General features: G+C 37.9%; 1 protein-coding gene and 1 pseudogene across 1 annotated transcript in view; one reads left to right on the top strand and one right to left on the bottom strand.

Annotated features, from left to right (window-relative positions):
• LOC117064230 (netrin receptor DCC-like) overlaps positions 1–22,012 on the top strand; it is a 201,512-nt gene that overhangs the window by 80,648 nt on the left and 98,852 nt on the right. The window contains exon 4 of the mRNA XM_033178496.1: positions 21,398–21,539. Within this exon, the coding sequence (XP_033034387.1) occupies positions 21,497–21,539 (43 nt within the window). The 5' untranslated portion in view covers positions 21,398–21,496. The remainder of the gene's footprint in view (positions 1–21,397; positions 21,540–22,012) is intronic.
• On the bottom strand, positions 9,640–9,814 carry LOC117064298 (annotated as a pseudogene).

Raw genomic sequence — 22,012 nt, 5'->3', positions numbered from 1 at the left:
GTGTTTATTGATTTATCTATGTTATTTTAAATGTGTTTTTATAATATTTCAATGTAATTTGGAGACCAAAGATAATAGATAATACATAGAGATAAAAACTTAAAGTAGAATCTCAAAAAATAGCCTTTATCTTATTATTATTCCATTGCTCACTAAGACTTTCTTTAGAAAAACAACAAAGGTATCCAGGTCTGTCTAACTTCTACAGTTCTATAAAAATAAAAATTAAAACATAGGCCAGGATTACAATTGTACATAATCAATGAATGTGAGAACATGTATATATTTCAAATCTGCAATTTTCCAAAAACAAAGAACATGTGTCATGATTATCACTTGTTTGTCATTTACTTAAATTTTTTCATGAACTTGTTGACTTTGTCAATTCTAATTATAGACTTACCTTGCTTCATAAGAGATAGCAGCAAAGTTCATGAGTGTAAGTTCTGGGGAGCTAAAAAACAAACAGATCAATGGAAACTTTGAACTGTGATAAGCACTATGATGAACAATACATAGGCTATGAATACATTCTGTATATTCTCATTTTATTTTCTTGTGCTTGAGCAAATAAATAAGCATATAAATTATTATTTTCCCAAGACCTTTCATAAACTTTTTTTTTTTTTTTTTGAGACGGAGTCTTGCTCTGTCACCCAGGCTGGAGTGCGGTGGCAGGATCTCAGCTCACTGCAAGCTCCGCCTCCCGGGTTCACACCATTCTCCTGCCTCAGCCTCCTGAGTAGCTGGGACTACAGGCGCCCGCCACCTCGCCCGGCTAGTTTTTTGTATTTTTAGTAGAGACGGGGTTTCACCATGTTAGCCAGGATAGTCTCGATCTCCTGACCTCGTGATCCGCCCGTCTCGGCCTCCCAAAGTGCTGGGATTACAGGCTTCAGTCACTGCGCCCAGCCGACCTTTCATAAACTTTATGCTAAGATTAACCATTGATTTGTATGTGCCATTTTACTAACCCCTACATGCATCTCCTCAACCCTCCGAAAGAATACCCTATATAGGCTATGCCCATGTTTTGCCCTATAGTTCTGTTATGTAAGAATCACTAAAAGGATTGAGATTGCAGCCTCCAGGAATTTCCCCATGGATTTGTTATTTTAAATAACTTGAAGATAGATATGACTTGGCTGTGTCCCCACCCAAATCTCATCTTGAATTGTAACTCCCACAATCCCACATGTTGTGGGAGGAACCTGGTGGGAGGTGAATGAATCATGGGGGTGGGTCTTTCCTGTGCTGTTTTTGTGATAGTGAGTAGGTCTCATGACATCTGATGGTTTTAAAAATGGGGGTTTCCCTGCACAAGTTCTCTTCTCTTGTCTGTCACCATGTAAGACGTGCCTTTCACCTTCTGCCATGACTGTGAGGCCTCCCAGTCACATGAAACTGTAAGTCCAGTAAACCTCTTTCTTTTGTAAATTGCCCGGTCTCAAGTCTGTCTTTATCAGCAGTGTGAAAATGGACTAATACAGTAAATTGGTAGCAGGAGTAGGGCACTGATGAAAAGATACCCAAAAATATAGAAGCAACTTTGGAACTGGGTAACAGGCAGAGGTTGGAACGGTTTGGAAAGCTCAGAAGAAAACAGGAAAATGTGGGAAAGTTTGGAACTCACTAGAGACTTGTTGAGTGGCTTTGACCAAAATGCCGATAATGACATGGACAATGAAATCAGGCTGAGGTGGTCTCAGATGGAGATGAGGAACTTGTTGGGAACTGGATCAAAGATGACTCTCGTTATGTTTTAGTAAAGAGACTGGCAGCATTTTGTCTCTTCCCTAGAGACTTGTAGAACTTTGAATTAAGAGAGATGATTTAGGGTGTCTGGTGAAAGAAATTTCTAAGCAGCAAAACATTCAAGAGGTGACTTGGGTGCTCTTAAAAGCATTTAGTTTTACAAGGGAAACAGAGCATGAAAGTCTGGAAAATTTGCAGCCTGACAATTTCATAGAAAAAAAAAATCAGATTTTCTGAGGAGACATTCAAGCCAGCTGCAGAAATTGCATAAGTAACAAGGAGCCGAATATTAATCACCAAAGCAGTTGGGAAAATGTCTCCAGGGCATGCCAGATATCTTTGTGGCAGCCCCTCCCACTATAGGCCCAGGAGTTTAGGAGGAAAAAATGGTTTTGTGGGCTGGGCCCAGGGTCCCTCTGCTGTGTGCAGTCTAAGGACTTGGTGCCCTGCATCCCAGCCACTTCCACCGTGACTGAAAGAGGCCAAGGTATAGCTCAAGCTGTTGCTTCAGAGGGCAGAAACCCCAATCTTGGCAGCTTCTACATTTTTAAGCCTGCAGGTACACAGAAGTCAAGAATTAAGGCTTGGGAACCTTTACCTAGATTTCAGAAAATGTATGGAAATGCCTGGATGCCCTGGCAGAAGTTTGCTGCAGAGGCAGGACCCTCATGGAGAACCTCTGCTAGGGCAGTGCAGAAGGGAAATGTAGGGTCTGAGTCTCCACACAGAGTCCCTGCTGGGACACTGCCTAGTGGAGCTATGAGAAGAGTGCCACCATCCTCCAGACCCCAATGGTATATCCACTTAGAGCTTGCACCATGCACCTGAAGAAGCCACACTCAATACCAGCCAGTGAAAGCAGCCAGGAAGGAGACTGTACCCTTCAAAGCCACAGGGGTGGAGCTCACCTCTTGCATCAGCATGACCTGGATGTGAGACATGGAGTCAAAGGTGATCATTTTGGAACTTTAAGATTTGACTGCACCTCTGGATTTCGAACTTGCATGGGGCCTGTAGACCCTTTGTTTTGGCCAATTGCTCTCGTTTGGAATGGCTGCATTTACCTAATGTCTATATACCCCTTGTATCTAGGAAGGAAGTAACTTGCTTTTGATTTTATAGGCTTATAGGTGGAAGAGACTTGCCTTGTCTCAGATGAGACTTTGGCCTGTGGACTTTTGAGTTAATGCTGAAATGAATTAAGACTTTGCAGGACTGTTGGGAAGGCATAATTGGTTTTGAAATGTGAAAACATGAGATTTCAGAGGGGCCAGTGGTGAAATGATGTAGTTTGGCTGTGTTGCCACCCAAATCTCATCTTGAATTACAACTCCCACAATTCCCACCTGTTGTGGGAGGAACCTGGTGGGAGGTGATTGAATCATGGTGTCAGGTCTTTCCTGTGCTGTACTCGTGACAGTGAGTGGGTCTCATGTGATCTGATTTTTTTTTTTTTTTTTATACTTTAAGTTCTAGGGTACATGTGCATAACGTTTATATCATGTATAACTCCCCAATGCAATCCCTCCCTCCTCCCCCCTCCCCCTGATAGGCCCCAGTGTGTGATGTTCCCCTTCCCGAGTCCAAGTGATCTCATTGTTCAGTTCCCACCTATGAGTGAGAACATGCGGTGTTTGGTTTTCTCTTCTTGTGACAGTTTGCTAAGAATGATGATTTCCAGCTGCATCCATGTCCCTACAAAGGATGCAAACTCATCCTTTTTGATGGCTGCATAGTATTTCATGGTGTATATGTGCTGCATTTTCTTCATCCAGTCTGTCACAGATGGGCATTTGGGTTGATTCCAAGTCTTTGCTATTGTGAATAGTGCCGCAATAAACATACATGTGCATGTGTCTTTGTAGTAGAGTAATTTATAATCCTTTGGGTATATACCCAGTAGTGGGATGGCTGGGTCATATGGTACCTCTAGTTCTAGATCCTTGAGGAATCGCCATACTGTTTTCCATAATGGTTGAACTCTTCAAGGAGAACTACAAACCACTGCTCAGTGAAATCAAAGAGGACACAAACAAATGGAAGAACATACCATGCTCATGGATAGGAAGAATCAATATCGTGAAAATGGCCATATTGCCCAAGGTTATTTATAGATTCAATGCCATCCCCATCAAGCTACCAATGACTTTCTTCACAGAATTGGAAAAAACTGCTTTAAAGTTCATATGGAACCAAAAAAGAGCCCGCATTGCCAAGACAATCCTAGGTCAAAAGGATCTGATGGTTTTAAAAATGGGAGTTTCCCTGCACAAGCTCTCTTCACTTGTTGATCATCATGAGATATGTGCCTTTCACCTCCTGCCATGATTGTGAGTCCTCCCAGTGACTTGGAACTGTAAGTCCAATAAACCTCTTTCTTTTGTAAATTGCCCAGTCTCAAGTATATCTTTACCAGCAGCATGAAAACAGACTAATACACAATTGCATTAGCCCCTAATTGTTCCTGGCTTTCTACACGTCCTCAGAGGCAGCACTTCAGCACTTGATGCAATGGAGTGAGACTCATTGCTCTGTACATACTACCTTCTTCTGGAAGCTCTATTTAGCCCAGTGCGTCACCATTGCTATCTTCAAATATTTGTGAGTACCATGTGTATAGGGCATCTTATCCATGATGAATGAAAACAACAGACTGGATTTAGGTTCCCTCTGGAAAGTACCTCCCATTTATGGCAAGACTCGCATATTAGTTGCATATATGCAATCCTAATATGCTACAAGCCCTCTCTTGCAATACCATCATGAAAATACGCATCATCTGCATACAGGATGTTTTGTCACTATTGCCTAATTTTAAGGTATATTAGTTAAAAATTGACTTTCTCTTTTAGAAAAACTGTGTTTGGAGCAATTATTTAGATTCTTATTGTGCATAAAAAGTAATTCAAGGTCTCTTTGACAATGACTATTGACTAGTCTGACATATTCTTGATTAAAGGATCAACAAACCTTTCATTTCTAGAACATGAATATTTATTAAAGCAGATTAGAAATTTTATCTATTGTTACCTAGGATCTTTTTCCTAACACCTATTGTTCTGATATACAATGGCATATTCTGAATTACTTCCTCGTCTCCCAGGAAAATGGCAAGTTAGTTACATTCGAATGATCATTGGGTGGTTTCTTTCCATGTTGCATAATTTAAGGAAAATCTATTAACATTGCTTGAAATAAAAATCTTCTAAAATATTTTATTAATTGGCTTTGATCTCAATTTTAATAGAGTAATTATTTTGGAATAGTCTTATTCTCTTCTTTATAGTCTAATGTCATTCTTGCAGATATAATTTTAAGTAATCAGCCCTAATGTAATCAGTAATTAAAATTATAGCCAACTACAGGTGCTGCTAATTGTTAATCAATTAGATATAGAACGATTGCATATCTAATTGAAATACTGATTGAAGTATTGGTAGTTACCCATACTTTTTTCAAAAATAAACTACCTCTAACTGTTCTTAAATTGGAATAAGTTGTTGAGAATATTTTCTCAACTACTTTCTCACTCATTAACTTATCTGAACTTTAGTGGAGAATAGACCTGCTCTTTCTGCATGTATAAATAAAATTGGTACAGTAGATCAGAATTCACTTGACTGGCTGTTGAATGAGTCTGTGAATTTTAATTGGTCTATTTGCATATTAACAGGCCACATTCTGCAGATGGTTGTGTGGTTTCTGAGTGTCTAGATTTGGCAAATACTACGAGCATTATATAGGAATGTAACAGTCATTAAACACTGACAGAATCCTTGATTTGCCAGGAGGCTGCAGTGGATATCACTGTCCAACTGCTGATCAGCCTTTACAGACATTAATTAGTTCACATATTTATAACAATTTGGTGGTAAGAATATCTGCATGACAAGCAAAGATTTGATATTTATTCCTTTTGAAAAATAATTGTTGAAATTCGCAATATAGGCTCAAGTTTAGAAAGGAACATTTTACCTATACCATCGTAACTGAAAACTGTTTTGCAGTTTCTAATCATTGAATCACATGAATTGGAGACAGCTTAGCAATTGTAAGCAAAGACTGGGTAATATTATTTGTGTTTTGTGATTGATCAAATCATAATTATTCTAATTTAGAGGCATAAATTTTGTATGAAGCCAGAATTTATTTTCTCAAAAGGGTACTATAGTATGGTGTGTCTATTTATCTTAATAGATTTAAGTAAACCTAATTTACCAAGAGCATTATAGAATCTTTCACTGGAAAGAATCAATCATGTTCTTCAAGGAAAGAGTTTGCGTTGAATATGCCTGTTTCAGTACCATGCCTGGTGCATAGCAAGCATTTGGGATGTTTATTGAATACATTAATAAAATGACTAATGTAAATTATAGTGAGATTTTCTGCAGAGATTAATTTAAAAAAACACTAACAATCCAAAAGGGGTGTTTTAATTTTTATTTTTTAAAGCCAGCCATGTAATTTTGAGACTACTGCGATCTCCTGATTGTGCATCTGATGTGATGCTTCAGATGTGACATCTCTTCTGTCAGCTGCCAAAAGTCACCTATTAAGCTAAGTGAAAATTTCCAAGTAGAGACTGGGATAAAGGAAAGAAATTTAGGAGAAAATTACTTCAAAAATTTTCCTGAAACTGTTCTCTTTTCAGAAAATGAGAATGGATTTAGATTTGTGTGCTTGAGGAGAGGGACTGAAAATCTGAGCAAATACCATTTTGATTTGAAGTAACAGAAATGAAAAACACAAGGACAGAGGTTTTATCATTCTGTTTGGTTGCATGGTATGCTATTCGTGAAAGCATTGTATATAACACTATTTTTAATCCAGCAATTCTATTGTCACCTGACCATTTATGGTTTGGATGTAAAGTGTAAATAGTAAATCAAACTATTGGTCTATCATCTGGCAGTACCTGAAGATCGAAGAGAGAGAACAATTCCATTTATCTCATCCTTGGTAGGAATATTTGTCAGAAGACCTGAAATCTTCACTCCCAACAGGAGGAAACCACAAAACACTCATGGTTCTGAAAGCAGCCTGCTGTTAACATGAGTTATGTGAATTTGACCTGTAATCTTACCTGACATTTGGAACTCAAATATTTTCCTTATTTATCCAAAACAATTAAAATATTTAGTCTCACTTCATTTTATGAGACATAAATAGCTATGTAAGTACTCTGTAATTACTGTACATTGTAACAAATGACCTCATAAATACATTGTAACGTCCCATGTAATTACATGGTAAATCGTGTCTTTGAGATGACTGCTCTGAGATTGAAAGCCTGCTGGTTTCAGAGATTAATTACTTAGGGCCTAATTTGACAGTTTGCTTGAAGATCCGCCTCCGTTAATAGCCACTTCTGTGGTTTCGTAAAGAAAACTGTTTCTTCACAAGATCTTATTTCTTTATTTACTATAGACCCAGCTGTACATGTTTATCTCTGAATATTGGCCATGCCTAAATTTCACTCTATATAAAAGCAAAAAAGTAAAAAGGGCATGGTTCTGTACAGGAAGAAGTTGATTTGCAATTATATTTCTCCCATCAAACACTAGGATCATTTTATGACAATAATTTTAAAACTTCTGGCTTATTACTTTAAAAAGATGCTAGGGCCAGACACAATGCCTCGCGCCTGTAATCCCAGCACTTTGGGAGGCCGAAGCTAGCGGATGACAAGGTCAGGAGTTAAAGAATATCCTGACCAACATGGTGAAACCCCCGTCTCTACTAAAAATACAAAAATTAGCCAGGTGTTGTGGCCGGCTCCTGTAATTCCAGCTACTCAGAAGGTTGAGGCAGGAGAATTGCTTGAACCCAGGAGGCGGAGGTTGCGGAGAGCCCAGATAGTGCAACTGTACTCCAGGCTGGGTGACAGAGCAAAACTACATCTCGAAAAAAAAGAAAAAAGATATTGGAGTATAAGATATTGTAAAAAATATGTCTTTTTTTTCTGATTAAGCATTATACAGCCTAAAACTAATGTTTCATTTTGCAAGAGCCCAAGTTTTCATGTCACAATTATTTTATAATGAGTGCATTATTATAATACGCTGAGATCTCAGTGGTTATTCTTGATAAATGCATCTTATCCCGTAGTTGCCATTTTTATATGGCATGAATCCGTATTTAAACCTTCTTTCTCTTTGACTCAGGATGCTTAAATACCTGGTGAAATAAACTTTTCTCAAGTCGTACTACCCACCTTACTGCTCAAATGCTCTCTTAGTTTCCATGTTCCAAACGCAAAGGAAATAAGAAATAAGTGAACACTGTATTTTCTGCCTTAAATTATATATTGGCCTATTTTCGTGTGTCTTTCTGGGGTGTAATTTTACATATAACTCCCCTGACCTATTTCTATTCCAGCTTTCTTAGCTCTAGTTCCTACATCAAAGATATTATATTGCTTTTAGTAGTTTTACTTAGTAGAAATGAGTAGTCTGAGAAAGGATCTAGTGATCTGAAAGAGTTAATAAGCCCTTCTAAACATCCAGCTTACTTCCAAGGAATGATTTAGGCACTGGAAAATTAACTCTATTGATACTGACAAATTCCAAAATGTATTACTCATAAAATCACTTTATCATGAACTCTAGGGAACAACCAAATTGCTTTATTGTAATGGAATTTTGTCAAAACGTGAATACCTCCTAGAAATTACATTTCCAGTTTCTAGGACCTAGCAGAAACAAGTCTGGCTACTAGGCTATGCATAGAAAATTATCAGATGCAAAAAAAAAAAAAATGCTATTTTAAATCCAGGAGCTTGAAAAAAGAAGATGCTAGGTACACACCAACGTCACTGCTTTCTTTTCATGTCTGTTCTTTTTATCTTTGAGCCCCCCCCCAATTTTTTTCTTGTAAGCTGGGCTATACTCTGACATTTGGGGGCCATTTTCTTAGTCGGTTTAGGAATATTGGGTTGGTTTTGCTTAGTTAGCCAAGAAAGCCCAGCTGGCAGGAAGGATTAATTTATTTTTCTTAATTTTTCTCCCTATAATAGAAACGATACATGGTTATATATCTAAGAACCAACTCGAAGAGGGCTGTGATAATCAGCGGAAAAAGTAATGTTTCTATGGGCCCTTCATCTGAATATGGCAAAATTTATGATTGAAGAAAAACCACCTCAGCCAGGCACAGTGGCTTATACCTGTCATTCCACTTTGGGAGGCTAAGGTGGGCAGATCACCTCAGGTCAGGAGTTCAAGACCAGACTGCCCAAAATGGCATAACCTCATCTCTACAAAACATACAAAAAATTATCCAGGCATGGTGGTGGGCGTCTGTAATCTCAGCTACTGGAGAGGATGAGGCAGGAGAACTGTTTGAACCCGGGAGGTGGATCTTGCAGTGAGCCGAGATCCTGCCAGTGTACTCCAGCCTGAGTGACAAGAGCAAACCTCCACCTCAAAATAAATACATAAATAAATAAACAAACACACAAAAAAACACATCTTTACACAATGCTGAATGGTCTTTGAGAAGCAAAATAACATTTCTCAAGATTTGTAATCTAGTTGTTGCAATCAGATTAAGTATTTATGAAGATAATTCAGCCACAATGAGAATCACTCCTTCATTTATTTATTTTTATGTCTGCAAAACCCAATCATGTGAGGCAAAAGTGACTTGATCACTCAATTCTTTGAAAACTTGCTTGTTTTTAATTTCATTTTGTGTTCAAAACAGTTATCCATACTACTCCTACTGCTAATCATGACAATTATGACATGGGAAAACTAAAATAAGAGCAAAACTTTGTATTTTGTAGTGTTTTCAATTTTCTAAGCCCTTTCTCATTGAACACCTCTCAATAACTAGGGAGAGATAGGTATAATCTTATAATATATACAATTAATGCAGCTAAGTAAATAATTTCTACTGTCACTTAGCAAATTAATGAAAAGCTGAGAGTAGAACAGTATGCATCCATCTTCATATACTCCTTGAATATCTTTTATGTGCAGAACACTATTCTGTCTTTCTCTAAATGATTCGGAAATGCACACTACACTTGATCTTAGCCAAAAAGCCAAGAAGCAATAGGAATGCAGCTAGATAGAACATCTTATAAGATTTTCTAAGTACCGCACCAGGTACAAAAATTAAGACCTCAAATATATTTCTGTGCATCTGTGCCTAGGATCTGAGATTTATTTAACATTTGGAGTTAAATTTTTAAATATATTACTAGTTTTTTTTTTAATTTTTAGTTTTGTTTCAGGGGTACATATACAGGTTTGTTATATAGGTAAACTTTTGTCATAGGAACTTGTAAGATTATTTCGTCACCCAGGTACTAAGCCTAGTTCTCAATAGTTAATTTTTCTGTTCTTCTCCCTCCTCACACCCTACACCTTCAAGTAGGCTCCGGTGTCTTTTGCTTCCCTTTTTGTGTCCAGGGATCTCTAGTGTTTATGGTCCAGAATTGACATGCAAGTTTGGGGCTAGCCTCATCACCAGAGAGATGTCTGCAGGCTACTCTCAGCTATTGTCCACTTTTCTCCTGATAGAGCTCTGAGTTTCATATTTAAATAACTCAAAAAGTAGTTTTTTAAATATTACTTTGAAAGTGTGCAAAATACTAGCCTACTAGACTGTCAAATTATTAGTCTCCACTGGGCTGCCTGTTTCTCTGTGAACAGTCATAGATTGGGGATCTCACAGTGAAGGTCTGGAAACCTATTTGACCCTAATTTACTGGTTCGAGTCCCCTGTGCTTCCACAATGAAGTGGGTTGGGTAAGTTAATAGTTTCTCCTCTTTTTTTCCTTAGAATTGTGAAGTTTGAGTTCCAAGAATTAGATTAAAGGAGCAGAGAAAAGTGGTGGCATATCAATTTCCCCAAATCAATTTAAATTTAGCTCAGTTTGGCTAAAAAATATAAAAATGGAACATATAAGAAGTAGAGCATAATTCACGTAACATTTATTACTATTGTAAATGATTGTTTTTAATCTGAAGTGTGTTGGTTGTATACACTTGAAAAAGATCTTTGGGATGAACAGGCATGGAGTTGAGAGCCAGTGGCAGGAGGGCTATGCCCCTAAACCGGAAGAAGTGAGGTGATGAAGGCTATCATTCAAAAAGACAGTATCCAGGGAAGTGGAGTGGTAGAAAGCAGTTATGCCTGACAGGGGAGTCGAAAAAGACTGAAAAGACATTTCTGGTTGTGAATCAGAAGGCTAGTACATTTTGCTGGTTCAGAGCGTGAAAGCAGGTAATGTGCCTAACTTCAGAAAGGGTGGTGTATATTGGAAGGGAAATCAGTCAGTCTCTGATAGATTCTCAGAGGGGATAGTCATTGCTGGAGGACTCAGCCTTGCCTGTCTTGGAGGGACCTGGCGGATTAACAAAATGAAGGGGGATTCACCTGGAAACAAGGCAGTGTCCCCACCAGAGAAACCCAATTATAAGAGCTTGGACCCAAATCAAAGTAGATTATTTGATTTGAAGCTGAACAATCTGAGAAATTGTCCCAGGTTGACTTAGCTTTTCGCATAACCAGGGAAAGGATTCTCCCAGGGTAGGTAAAGGAGGGGCTTAGTCTCTAGGTAAGAGTTCCACTGGCACTGTTTATGAGAACCAGGGGCCACCAGGGCAAAGATAAAGGTAAGATTGTTTTACAACTGTATAAATGTATTGATGAAGAAATGTTCGTATCAATTTCAAGCCATTAAATAAAATCATAACTGCTTAGCTTTTATTTTTAACAAAGCAACGTTTCTTGCTTCAATTTAAGACATCTTCATAAAATTTTATTTAAAATCAGATATTAATGTTACGTAACCATACTTTATTATTGCACAAATATTTACCTCAAACTTTGCATAGTAGTGTCAGAGTTTTCACTCTGGAAATGAATCATACTGAAACATTTTGTCTAACAGTTGTCTACATGAAATTACGGATCTCAATTTTAGTATTCTACCCAAATTTCTAACTTCCCTTAATACAAGAAATTATAATGCTAAATTAAAAAATATGTCAAATCAACAAAAATAGCATATAACAGTAGGAAAAAATATAGGCCTTTATTATACCTTATTGACATTTTATCAAATCCATGCTGGGTTAGTAAAATAAGTTTATAGGTTTACATAGTTTATAAAAAGGCAAAATTGCTAATGAAAATTGTTTACACATACACATAATAGAGATTTTCATAGATATTTATGTTCTAGCTTGAAATTCAGTTAGATGTTTTCAAGATCTATAGAAATATTTACCAAGTATTTAGATACTGTAAGTTAAACATTAAATATTGCTATTTTATAATTTTGAGATTATGTTCATTCAGAACATTTGTTCTGAATGATGACATTTGAAAACTGCCCTTTCCAACATTAAACAGTATGAATCCATATAGATAATTTTTGTTTCTGTATCCTCCAAGTGTTGCCATTTGTTGAATATCTGGTAGGTGGGTCCAGTGTTTTTTTTTTTTTTTTTTTTTTTCTCTTTTGGAAAGTGGATCATTTTTCAGAAAACCCTATCCATGTAAATACATTATTATCTACCATGTTGCCTATGTCAGAAACCTGTCATTCTTGATGACTTGTCCTCCTTTGCATTTGACATTCAATAATTCACCAAATCCTGTCAAGTCTACCTCCAAAACTATATAGGGGATCTCTTATTTTGTTGTATCCCAAGGTTTCTTCACTACCCATGCCTGGAGGTTCTATTTGGTACAGTAAGAAATGTGAATGGTACTCTGCACAGAGGAAGTTGCTCAGAAATATTCATAGAAGTTACAAAAGTGTTGCTCGACAATTTATCTCTGTCAGTGTTCCTTCCAGTTCACAGTAGAAACAAATGTTCAATTGTTGGGTCAGTGCACAAATATGTAGGTCCATATTCTGGGCATTGCTACTGCATGTGGTCTTGCTTCCTTCCTTCCTGCTCTTTTCCACTTCTGCTTTTCTTTATTCTTCCTACCTGCCACCCTCACAATCTCTCAATCTCTGGATCTCTGGACCTCACTGTCACTCTCTCTTTTTCAAGTTCTCTTTTCCTCCCAGTTTCCCTTAAAGTAGTTATGATTTACTACATAATTATTATGTGCCAGCACTCTGATGGAACTTTCACACGTTCTCATTGTCTCCTTTAATTTGCACCATAATCCTACGAGGGAGGGACTGCTTTTAGCTCATACTACTGATGAGAAAACTCAGTCTCTGAAGCCTTGCGTTGCTCATTCGGGGTCACACACTGACCAGAAAGGTAACAGAGATGGGTGTGAGCAGTGTGACAGAAGAGGCCGCGGTGCCAGTTAGCTATGGCAATATTCTGGATAATAAACAAATCAAAGTCAGAATTAGGGTGGTGTCAGAGGAAATGTACATAACTGGACAGAAAAGGGATTCAGTGAAAATAGTCTTTCAAAGTGCTGATGGGTACACTTTGATGAAAATCCTCAGGGCCTCATGCATACTAGGAGCGTATTTTACTCTGAAGGCAACTTCCTGTGAGACTTAAGTCACCAGAAGTCCAAAATTGATTTTAAATTAGTTTTCAAGATTCGTAGATTCCTGCTGTGTTCCAGCCAAGGCATTCTTACTTGCTGCAAGGACTTTCAGAGTGCCCTCCTTAGCTTTCTATGGGAATTCCATCTAGATAAAACCATCTTTCTAAAAAAAGACTTTTTGCTAGAGTAACTGACTGTGTTTGGCGAGGATCAAGATGGGTTTGTCTTTACCTGAAGGTCACTCTGGAGAGAGTAAGGCAGAATGTCAGCGTGCAGTGGGAGATGTGGAGTTACAAATATAGTAGTTATGAAATGTGACTTCTGAGAAAAAATTGGAGTGGTGGGCTTATCAACCTCTTTTCCTGTTTCTTCACTTACTACTCTTAACATCTACAGTGGAGAAAAAAAAAAAAAAAAAAAAAAGAAAAAGAAAAAAAAAAAATGGTTTAATGGATCCCAGGAAAAGGCTAACACCACATCATTGAATTGGACAGGACTATCCCAGGCAGTTGGGAGATTGGCCAGTGACACCCTTTGTTGTAAATCAATTAACTATTTTTCATCAAGTTTCCTTGGCAAATAAATAATTTTTATGGTGATCAAAGAGGGGATGGAGGAATTAAAGGAAGCTAAATTTTGCAGTTCTTCCTTTTTCCCAAATATGAAGAAAACTGAAATTATTCCTTAATTCAGATAGAACACTGTAAGTGATAAGGATTAATTTCTACCTCTCAAGTAATAAAAGGACCAAAAGTCAAGTCACAGCTACTAGAATTGATTTTTCGAAAGTCAAAGGTCATGTGTTAAGTACTTTTAATAAAAATCATTGCCAGGATTGCCCATGAAAGCTAGGTTGTTTGACAATAATGTTCCCGTAACAGCGACAGCTTTTGGTGGCTTGCTGAGGGAATGGGAAATGACGTCTGAACTACTGGGCAGTGGCAAAATAGGTCTCATGTAGAAAATAAGATGCCTTACACCATTAAATAAGAAAAGAATGCCTCAATGCTTTCATTTAACTTCCTAAAACACAATATAATTTGGAGCCTCCAGCTGTATCATCTACTAAAGAACCTAAGAAGAAAGAATTTAACTACCAGAATCTTTGCAATCTGCTGAGGCTTGAAATCAATGAGAAAACACAAAAGATGCCAATAAACTTAGCTGCTACCTACAGATGAGGATGAATAAAATTGATAAAAATCACTTCCAAAGATGAATAATAACCATTCAGGGGGTTTCCCTCCTGGTGTGTTGAGTGTATAACTGATTATATTAATTAATTGCTGCTTGGCATTGATATTAAGGTATTGGCTATGTGGGAATAATTTAAGCAATCACTGGAAATCTTCAAATATGATAAAGAAAAATTGTCAAAAACTATTACTCATGTAATCATTAGTATAATTAAGTTCTCCAGGCTTATCAAGTGATTTACACTCGGTAGACATACTAAGCACAATTGTTCTCTCTTTTTCAGTATGTACATGGAGATTCAGGTCACTTATTAGACTCATAGCTGGGGATGGTGGCTCACTCCTGTAATGCCAGAACTTTGGGAGGGTGAGCGGGTGGATCCTTTGAGCCTAGGAGTTCAAGACCAGTCTGGACAACATGACAAGACCCTGTCTCTACAAAAAAATACAATAAGTATTTAGCCAGGCCCATGGTGGCTCCTGCCTGTAGTCCTACCTCCTCGGGGGGCTGAGGTGGAAGGATAGCTTGAGCCTGAGAAGCGTAGGCTGCAGGGAGCCCTGATTGTACCACTGCACTCCAGCCTGGGTGACACAGAGAGACCCTGTCTAAAAAAAAAAAAAAAAAAAAAAAAAAAAAAGACTCACAGAAGGTCACTCAGCAAAGTCACAGCAAAACATTAATTGGAAATTAAAAGTTTCTAATTCTTGGTCTGAGGTTTAATATCTACATTTGTATTTTCCTTTTAGACTTGAATTTACTTTTTAATTTTTTACTTTACTACAGCTGTTGTCTTCAGAAGGTGGCCCTCCTTGATTTTCCAAGGGCTTTGTATGGGAAAGCTTATTGGATGTATTTTAAAAGAATAATTTAAATTGAAGTTTTTAAAGAGCATAGTTAATAGGACAAAATAGATGAGTATAATTGCCAAGCAAAGTCCTGTTATTATTTATTTTAGTGTGAAATAATGAAAGGAACATTAGACCCCACAGTTGGGAAGTCTTCCATTGATAGTGCAAGGTGACCTTGGGCCTATCCTTCATTTAACTGTGCCTCAATTTCCTTTGTAAAATCATAAATGGTGATAATATCTGCCATTTCACTGCTCACCACTAAGATGACTAGTGAAACATAACTATGACTATTATTTTAATTCTGGTTTTCTTTCGTAGTTTCTAAAACACTGGGAAGTAAAGAATATGTCCACACATGTGCACCTACATGTGTGAACGGTGGGGAAGAAGGGCATAGATGGGCATGTGTGTATTTAAGGCTACGGGTTCTTTACAGCCAGGGACTCTATACTATTATTTTATGCATTATTTTATCTCCCAAATAACTTAGCCAAATGCCTTAAATGAACACATTAATCCAACCTTCTCTCTCTTTTGCATGGCCTGAAAAATTTTGTAATTTTTTCCCAGTCTACCTTTCCTTTTCCTTGTCCTATATATCCCTTACTTTAGCCATTAAGAGACTAGATGAGCTTCCCTTGAAGATGCTTGACATTGTCATTACACCTTGAGCTTGTTCTTGATATTTCCTGTTTTAAATACCATTCCCAACCCCTCCATGAACTCCCAATCACACTAGAAGGATGAGTTTCTTGTAAAGTCCTTCTGATCATATGACATAGAATTAATCACTCTTGGACATTCTGCTATAAACCTTAGCATGCTATTGTTTCATTATTAGTTTATATGTCTCTTTCCTCAGCCAGAATGGGTAAGCCATGACTTATTTACATGTTTATCACAACAGGAATGTAACTGATGCATGTTGAATGAGTAACAACTAAACGGATTAGACTCTTCAGCCTCTTGAACTTCTCATAGGAGGCAATATTAAGCAGTAAGAATGTCCTCCCTTTGACTCATGTTATCTCAGTTAAAATTCTGCCTATTGCAGATACATGTCTAAGTTATTTAACCATTCTTGTCCCAGTTTACCTAATTGTACGAAGGTCATAGCAATAGACCTTAACTCACAGAGTCCTCATGAGCATAAAAATATAAATAATGCAGAGTGCTTAGACCACTGCCAGGTCTAAAGTAAGTGCAAAAAATATGTTAACAAATAGCAGTTAAGAGTGGTGCTTAATTTATCACACTTAAAGAATAGCAGAAACAAAGTATCTCAGTAGTTCAAAAATATTTTGAATATATTCTACCAACTTAATCAGATCAATCATATGTAACTAGATTCCTCTGAGATTAGTAAAAGATTTTTATTAAATAAGTACAGTTGATACCCATTATTTACAGATTTTGTAGTTGCAAAGTTGCCTGCCTGCTTGCTAAAATTTATGTGTAACTCAAATCAATACCCATGATGCTTTGTGGTTATGCTCAGAGCAGGGTAAAATTTGAGTTGCTGGATGTCCATGTTCCCAGCTGAGGTTGAAGAAGAAGATTCTCTTCTTGTTTTAGCCCTCATACTGTAAACAAGCACCCTTTTTGAAGTCTATTTGGTGCCATGTTTTTTGCCTTTATGTGCTTTTGGTTGGTGATTTTTCTGTTTAAAATGATCCCAGAGTGGAGTGCTCAAGCACTGTCCAGGGTTCCTAAGAGCAAGAAGACTGTGATCTGCCTTATTTCTGGCATTAAAGTTCAATGTTAAAGATCTGTAGTATAGTTTGAAGTCAGCAGCCATAAAAAAGGATGAGTTTGCGTCCTTTGTAGGGACATGGATGCAGCTGGAAACCATCATTCTTAGCAAACTATCACAAGAACAGAAAACCAAACACCGCATGTTCTCACTCATAGGTGGGAATTGAACAATGAGATCACTTGGACTCAGGAAGGGGAACATCACACACTGGGGCCTATCATGGGGAGGGGGAGGAGGGGGGATTGCATTGGGGAGTTATACATGATATAAATGATGAATTGATGGGTGCTGACGAGTTGATGGGTGCAGCACACCAACATGGCATAAGTATACATATGTAACAAACCTGCACGTTATGCACATGTACCCTAGAACTTAAAGTATAATAAAAAAAAAAAGATCTGACAACACTGTCATATTAAATAAGGTATCATTAAATAGAACACACACATAAAATGAGATTATGTACCCATCAGTTGACGAAAATGTTGTAACCAGAGGCTCGAGGGAACCTAAACTTATATTTCCTCTGGGAGTAATATTTCAGTGTTCTCAAATTCAGTGTTGGGGTGAGGGCAGCTATACAGAAAATAACAAAGTGCTCAGCAAGTAAGTGCAAATTTAGATTATATTTTTTTCTTCTCTCAAAGAAACTTATTTGTAGAGCACCAGCTAATTTGTAGTAGAGCTGGAAGAAGGACCTTGGATTTATATCTCCCTGGAGAGTCTAGCCCTGCCTCTGCTCCGTGATTGAAGTGGGGACAGAGAGGTCCTGGACAAATCCATTATTTGATGTTGGGTCTGGATTCTTTTTTTTATTTGTTTTTCGAGATGGAGTTTCGCTCTTGTTGCCCAGGCTGGAGTGCAATGGTGTGATCTCGGCTCACTGCAACCTCCGCCTCCTGGGTTCAAGCGATTCTCTTGCCTCAGCCTCCTAAGTAGCTGGGATTATAGGCATGTGCTACCATGCACAGCTAATTTTGTATTTTTAGTAGAGATGGGGTTTGTCCATGTTGGTCAGGCTGGTCTTGAACTCCTGACCTCAGGTGATCCACCTGCCTCGGCCTCCCAAAGTGTTGGGATTACAGATGTGAGCCACCATACCCGGCTGTGTCTGGATTCTTTTTAACAGCCAGTAATTTGTTTTTACCACCTCAAAACAACAAACAAACAAAAAACCTCTGTGTGCTTATTTTAAAACTTAATTTAAATATTTTCAGAGTCTTACATGCACATTATTTTTTAAGTTAAATAGTACTAACAAGCCTATAACAAAAACAAATAGACCCTTTCTTTCCCGTCCCCAAACTCTGCCCCCATTCCCTAAAGACTGCCTTATGATACTTGGCTGTTTTTTTTTTTTGTTATTTTTATTTTTTCTGACATTTACCTTTATGTTTCTCAGTAATCTACTTATTTAGATATCTCTTAGTTTACCAGTTTTAATTCACCATTTTTAGATATCATCTATTGATGTATTTTTGTGTCAGGATTTGATGCTGACACACTTGCATCCTCATTTTCTTCCCCAATCTTTTCTCTTTTTTCTACTGCTGCTTCTGCTCCTCTTCCTTCTTTTGTTGAGGTGCAATTAAAATAAATGAAATTATAAATCTTAACTGTTCAGTCTCATGAATATACTGGTATTCTAGGGCTGCCAAAATAAATATTGCAGACTGGGTGGCTTAAAAAACAGGCATTTGTTTTCTCACAGTTAGTGAAGCTCGAAAAGTCCAAGATCAATCTGTTGGCAGATTTGGTTTCTTCTGAGGCCTCGTTCCTTGACTTATAGATGGCTACCTTCCTCTAGTGTCTTCACGTGGTTTTTCTCTATGCATACCTCTTTCCTAATTTTCTTTTAGGGATGCCAATCGTGTCATATTTAAGACCTACCCTAATGAACTAATTTAAACTTCATTACCTCCTTAATGGACTTATCTCCAAGTTCAGTCATATTCTTCTAAGATACAGGAGTTATAACTTTAACATATGACCCTTTGTGGGCACAATTCAGCCCATAAATGTGTATTTTGACAATTGTATCCATCTGAGTAACAAACATGAAATCAACACGCAGATTCACATCACCCCAAAAAGTCTCCTGGTACCCATTTCCAGTCAAAACCCAGAACAACTACCATAAACTATTCTGACTTCTAATACTGTAGATTACTTTTGCCTGTTCTTTAACTTCACATAAATGGAATTAAACAGTATGTACTCTGTTGAGTCTGGTTTTTCATCATAGTAAATCTTTTATCACATTACAATTTTCTTCATTGTCTTCACTGCTGTTTGTTGCCTTTTAAATATCTTTTTTTTTTCAGATTGTACTCTTTTCCTGGAACACACCCTCGCCGGATGTGTGACACTGGTGTGCTTGTCTGTTTGGCTGCTGCACCCTCAAACCCCTTATGGGAGAGGGAGCATGCAGATGGGCAGGAGCTAGGGTGAGCACTTTTGGTCTCTGGGCCCATGGTAGCATCTAGGGGTGGGTGTCTGTGACTCCCAAAGCCCCAATGGGTGTGCTGCAGTGCTCTTTCAGCTCTGCCATCTGCAGACAGCTTAAGTTTTAACCAGCTTAGTGCCCTCTTGGTACCCAGGTTCTTGTCCAGCATCCAGGAAGAATCAGGTCACATGAACAAATTGAAGGATGGTAAATGTGGGGGACTTTATTGCCAGATGGAGGTGGCTCTCAGTGGGATAGATGGGGAGCTAGAAAAGGGATGGAGTGGGAAGATGATCTCCTGGAGTTTGGTCATCCCACTGTTGATCTCCTACCCGACCATCCCCAGCTGAACTCCTCTCGATGTTCAGATGCTCCTTCTCTTCTTTACTTTTCTGCCACACTGTTCTTCTGTTCCTCTGTTCTTCTGCTAGTCTACTTATTCGCTTGTGGAGCCTAGTGTTTGGGGTTAATATGGGTACAGGATAGGGGGACACGGCAGGCCAAATGGCAACATTTGGGTGTGAAAACAGGAATGACTGTTCCCATTTAGGACTGTGGGTTTCCGGGCTTGTGGGCGGGGCCTTTTGCCAGAGAACTGCCTTCTTCTACCCAGTATTTCCCTATCTTCTGTCCATATCAGTAGTAGCCTCATTGTTGGGAAATTGATCAGGGATATGACTGTTTTTTTTTTTGTTTGTTTGTTTTTTTTCTCCAGGGCAAAGATAATAATTTTCTCTAGAGAAGGATTATATGATATTCTACCCAAGAAGCATATACCTGGTTGCCATTGCTCTAGGTGTCATATGAAGGAAGAAGACATGAGTAGCTCATATCTTTGATTTAATTACCCTTGCCTACATCCCTGTTCTCTCCTGTGTTTAATGTCTCTGAAACTTTGGCCTTTGAGTTCGATATCCCCAGAGGACAAAACTACCAACACCTCCAAGGTCAGGGAGGGTTAGTAGCCTGGTTTTACTGGGTATAGGTAGAAACCTTTCAAAACTATGCTTGGAAGTCCTACCTTCCAAGTTATATAAGCAGGAACAATGTCCAGGCATCCCTGACTTTTGTCGTGCATTTCATTGCCTTGCTTTTTCGTTACTATCTCTTATAAAGGTATTTCGTTTTCAGGCTCTCTTCTTTGGCTCAGTCACGCTATGATATAGTTTGGCTATGTCCCCACCTAAATCTTATCTTGAATTGTAGCTCACATAATTCCTACCTGTCATGGGAGGGACCCAGTGGGAGGTAATTGAATCATGGGGGCAGGTCTTCCGATACTATTCTCATGACAGTAAACAAGTTTCACGAGATCTGATGGTTTTATAAAGGGGAATTCCCCTACACACGTTCCCTTGCCTGCTGCCATGTAAGACATGTCTTTGCTCCTCCTTTGCCCTCTGCTATGATTGTGAGGCTTCTCAGCTATGTGGAACTGTGAATCCATTAAACCTCTTTTTCTTTAAAAATTACTCAGTCTCGAGTATGTCTTTAATTAGCAGTGTGAGAACAGACTAATATACCATATCTCCCTCCAATTTGCACCTTCCGAATATTACTTGACGTCTCTCTTGCAATATAGCATTATTCTGTATTGTTTTATGACTTTATACCATTTAGAATATTTTACTGTCATTTTAGCAGCATATGCAAAATGCATTCAATCAATCAAAGGAATTGTGATAATGCATTCAATCAATCAAAGGAATTGTGTACTTTTGTTAAAACCAGACAAATAAGAATGGTGTCAGATTGTAAGAACAAATTTAATTTGTCTTTAAGTGGCAATTGCTAACACTTCTTGCTTCTCTGCTTTCTTCACATTTATGTTTGGATTACTTCTTTGACCCTGTCCCATTGTTCTTTCTTTCTTCAATGTTTTGATTTACATCTATTATTTTACAGAGTATCAAAGTTAGCTGGCTGCCTCCTCCATCGGGAACACAAAATGGATTTATTACTGGCTATAAAATTCGACACAGAAAGACGACCCGCAGGGGTGAGATGGAAACACTGGAGCCAAACAACCTCTGGTACCTATTCACAGGTCAGTATTCACATGGTGTAGTCTTGCAAGGTTTTGATGAATTAAATGCTTTAGGAATAATATATACTCTCACTCCAAAGGAACATTGATTTTTTTTCCTGGCATCCTGGCAGGTGACATCTATTGGCTGGAACAAGAACAACCTTTATATTTTTAACTTTATATTCTCTATAATGTTTTCACTATATGTTTCTTTCTGGATCATCATCTTAATCCATATATCATAAAATTTTTATTCATATTAGTTTCTCAGCATTGCTGATTCAGCAAAAGCATCTGTTACCTAAAACCTTAACATTTTAACTAATAACTTCTAAAAGCCATCTAATGAAATTGTTCCAATTTCAATCACTTTGATTCCTCTCTACCAATATTCGGGGGTGAGAATGGGTTGAAAACTGAAGAAAAGGGTAGATTGTAAAATAGAGAGATTAATCTACTTTTTGCTAATATAAAGTAAATTCACTTTTGCA

The sequence above is a fragment of the Trachypithecus francoisi genome, unplaced genomic scaffold (genome assembly GCF_009764315.1).
Source record: "Trachypithecus francoisi isolate TF-2019V2 unplaced genomic scaffold, Tfra_2.0 Lachesis_group19, whole genome shotgun sequence".
NCBI classification, from domain to species: Eukaryota; Metazoa; Chordata; class Mammalia; order Primates; family Cercopithecidae; genus Trachypithecus; species Trachypithecus francoisi.
The sequence above is the reverse complement of the archived record's forward strand: the minus strand, read 5'-3'. Positions and strand labels throughout refer to the sequence as shown.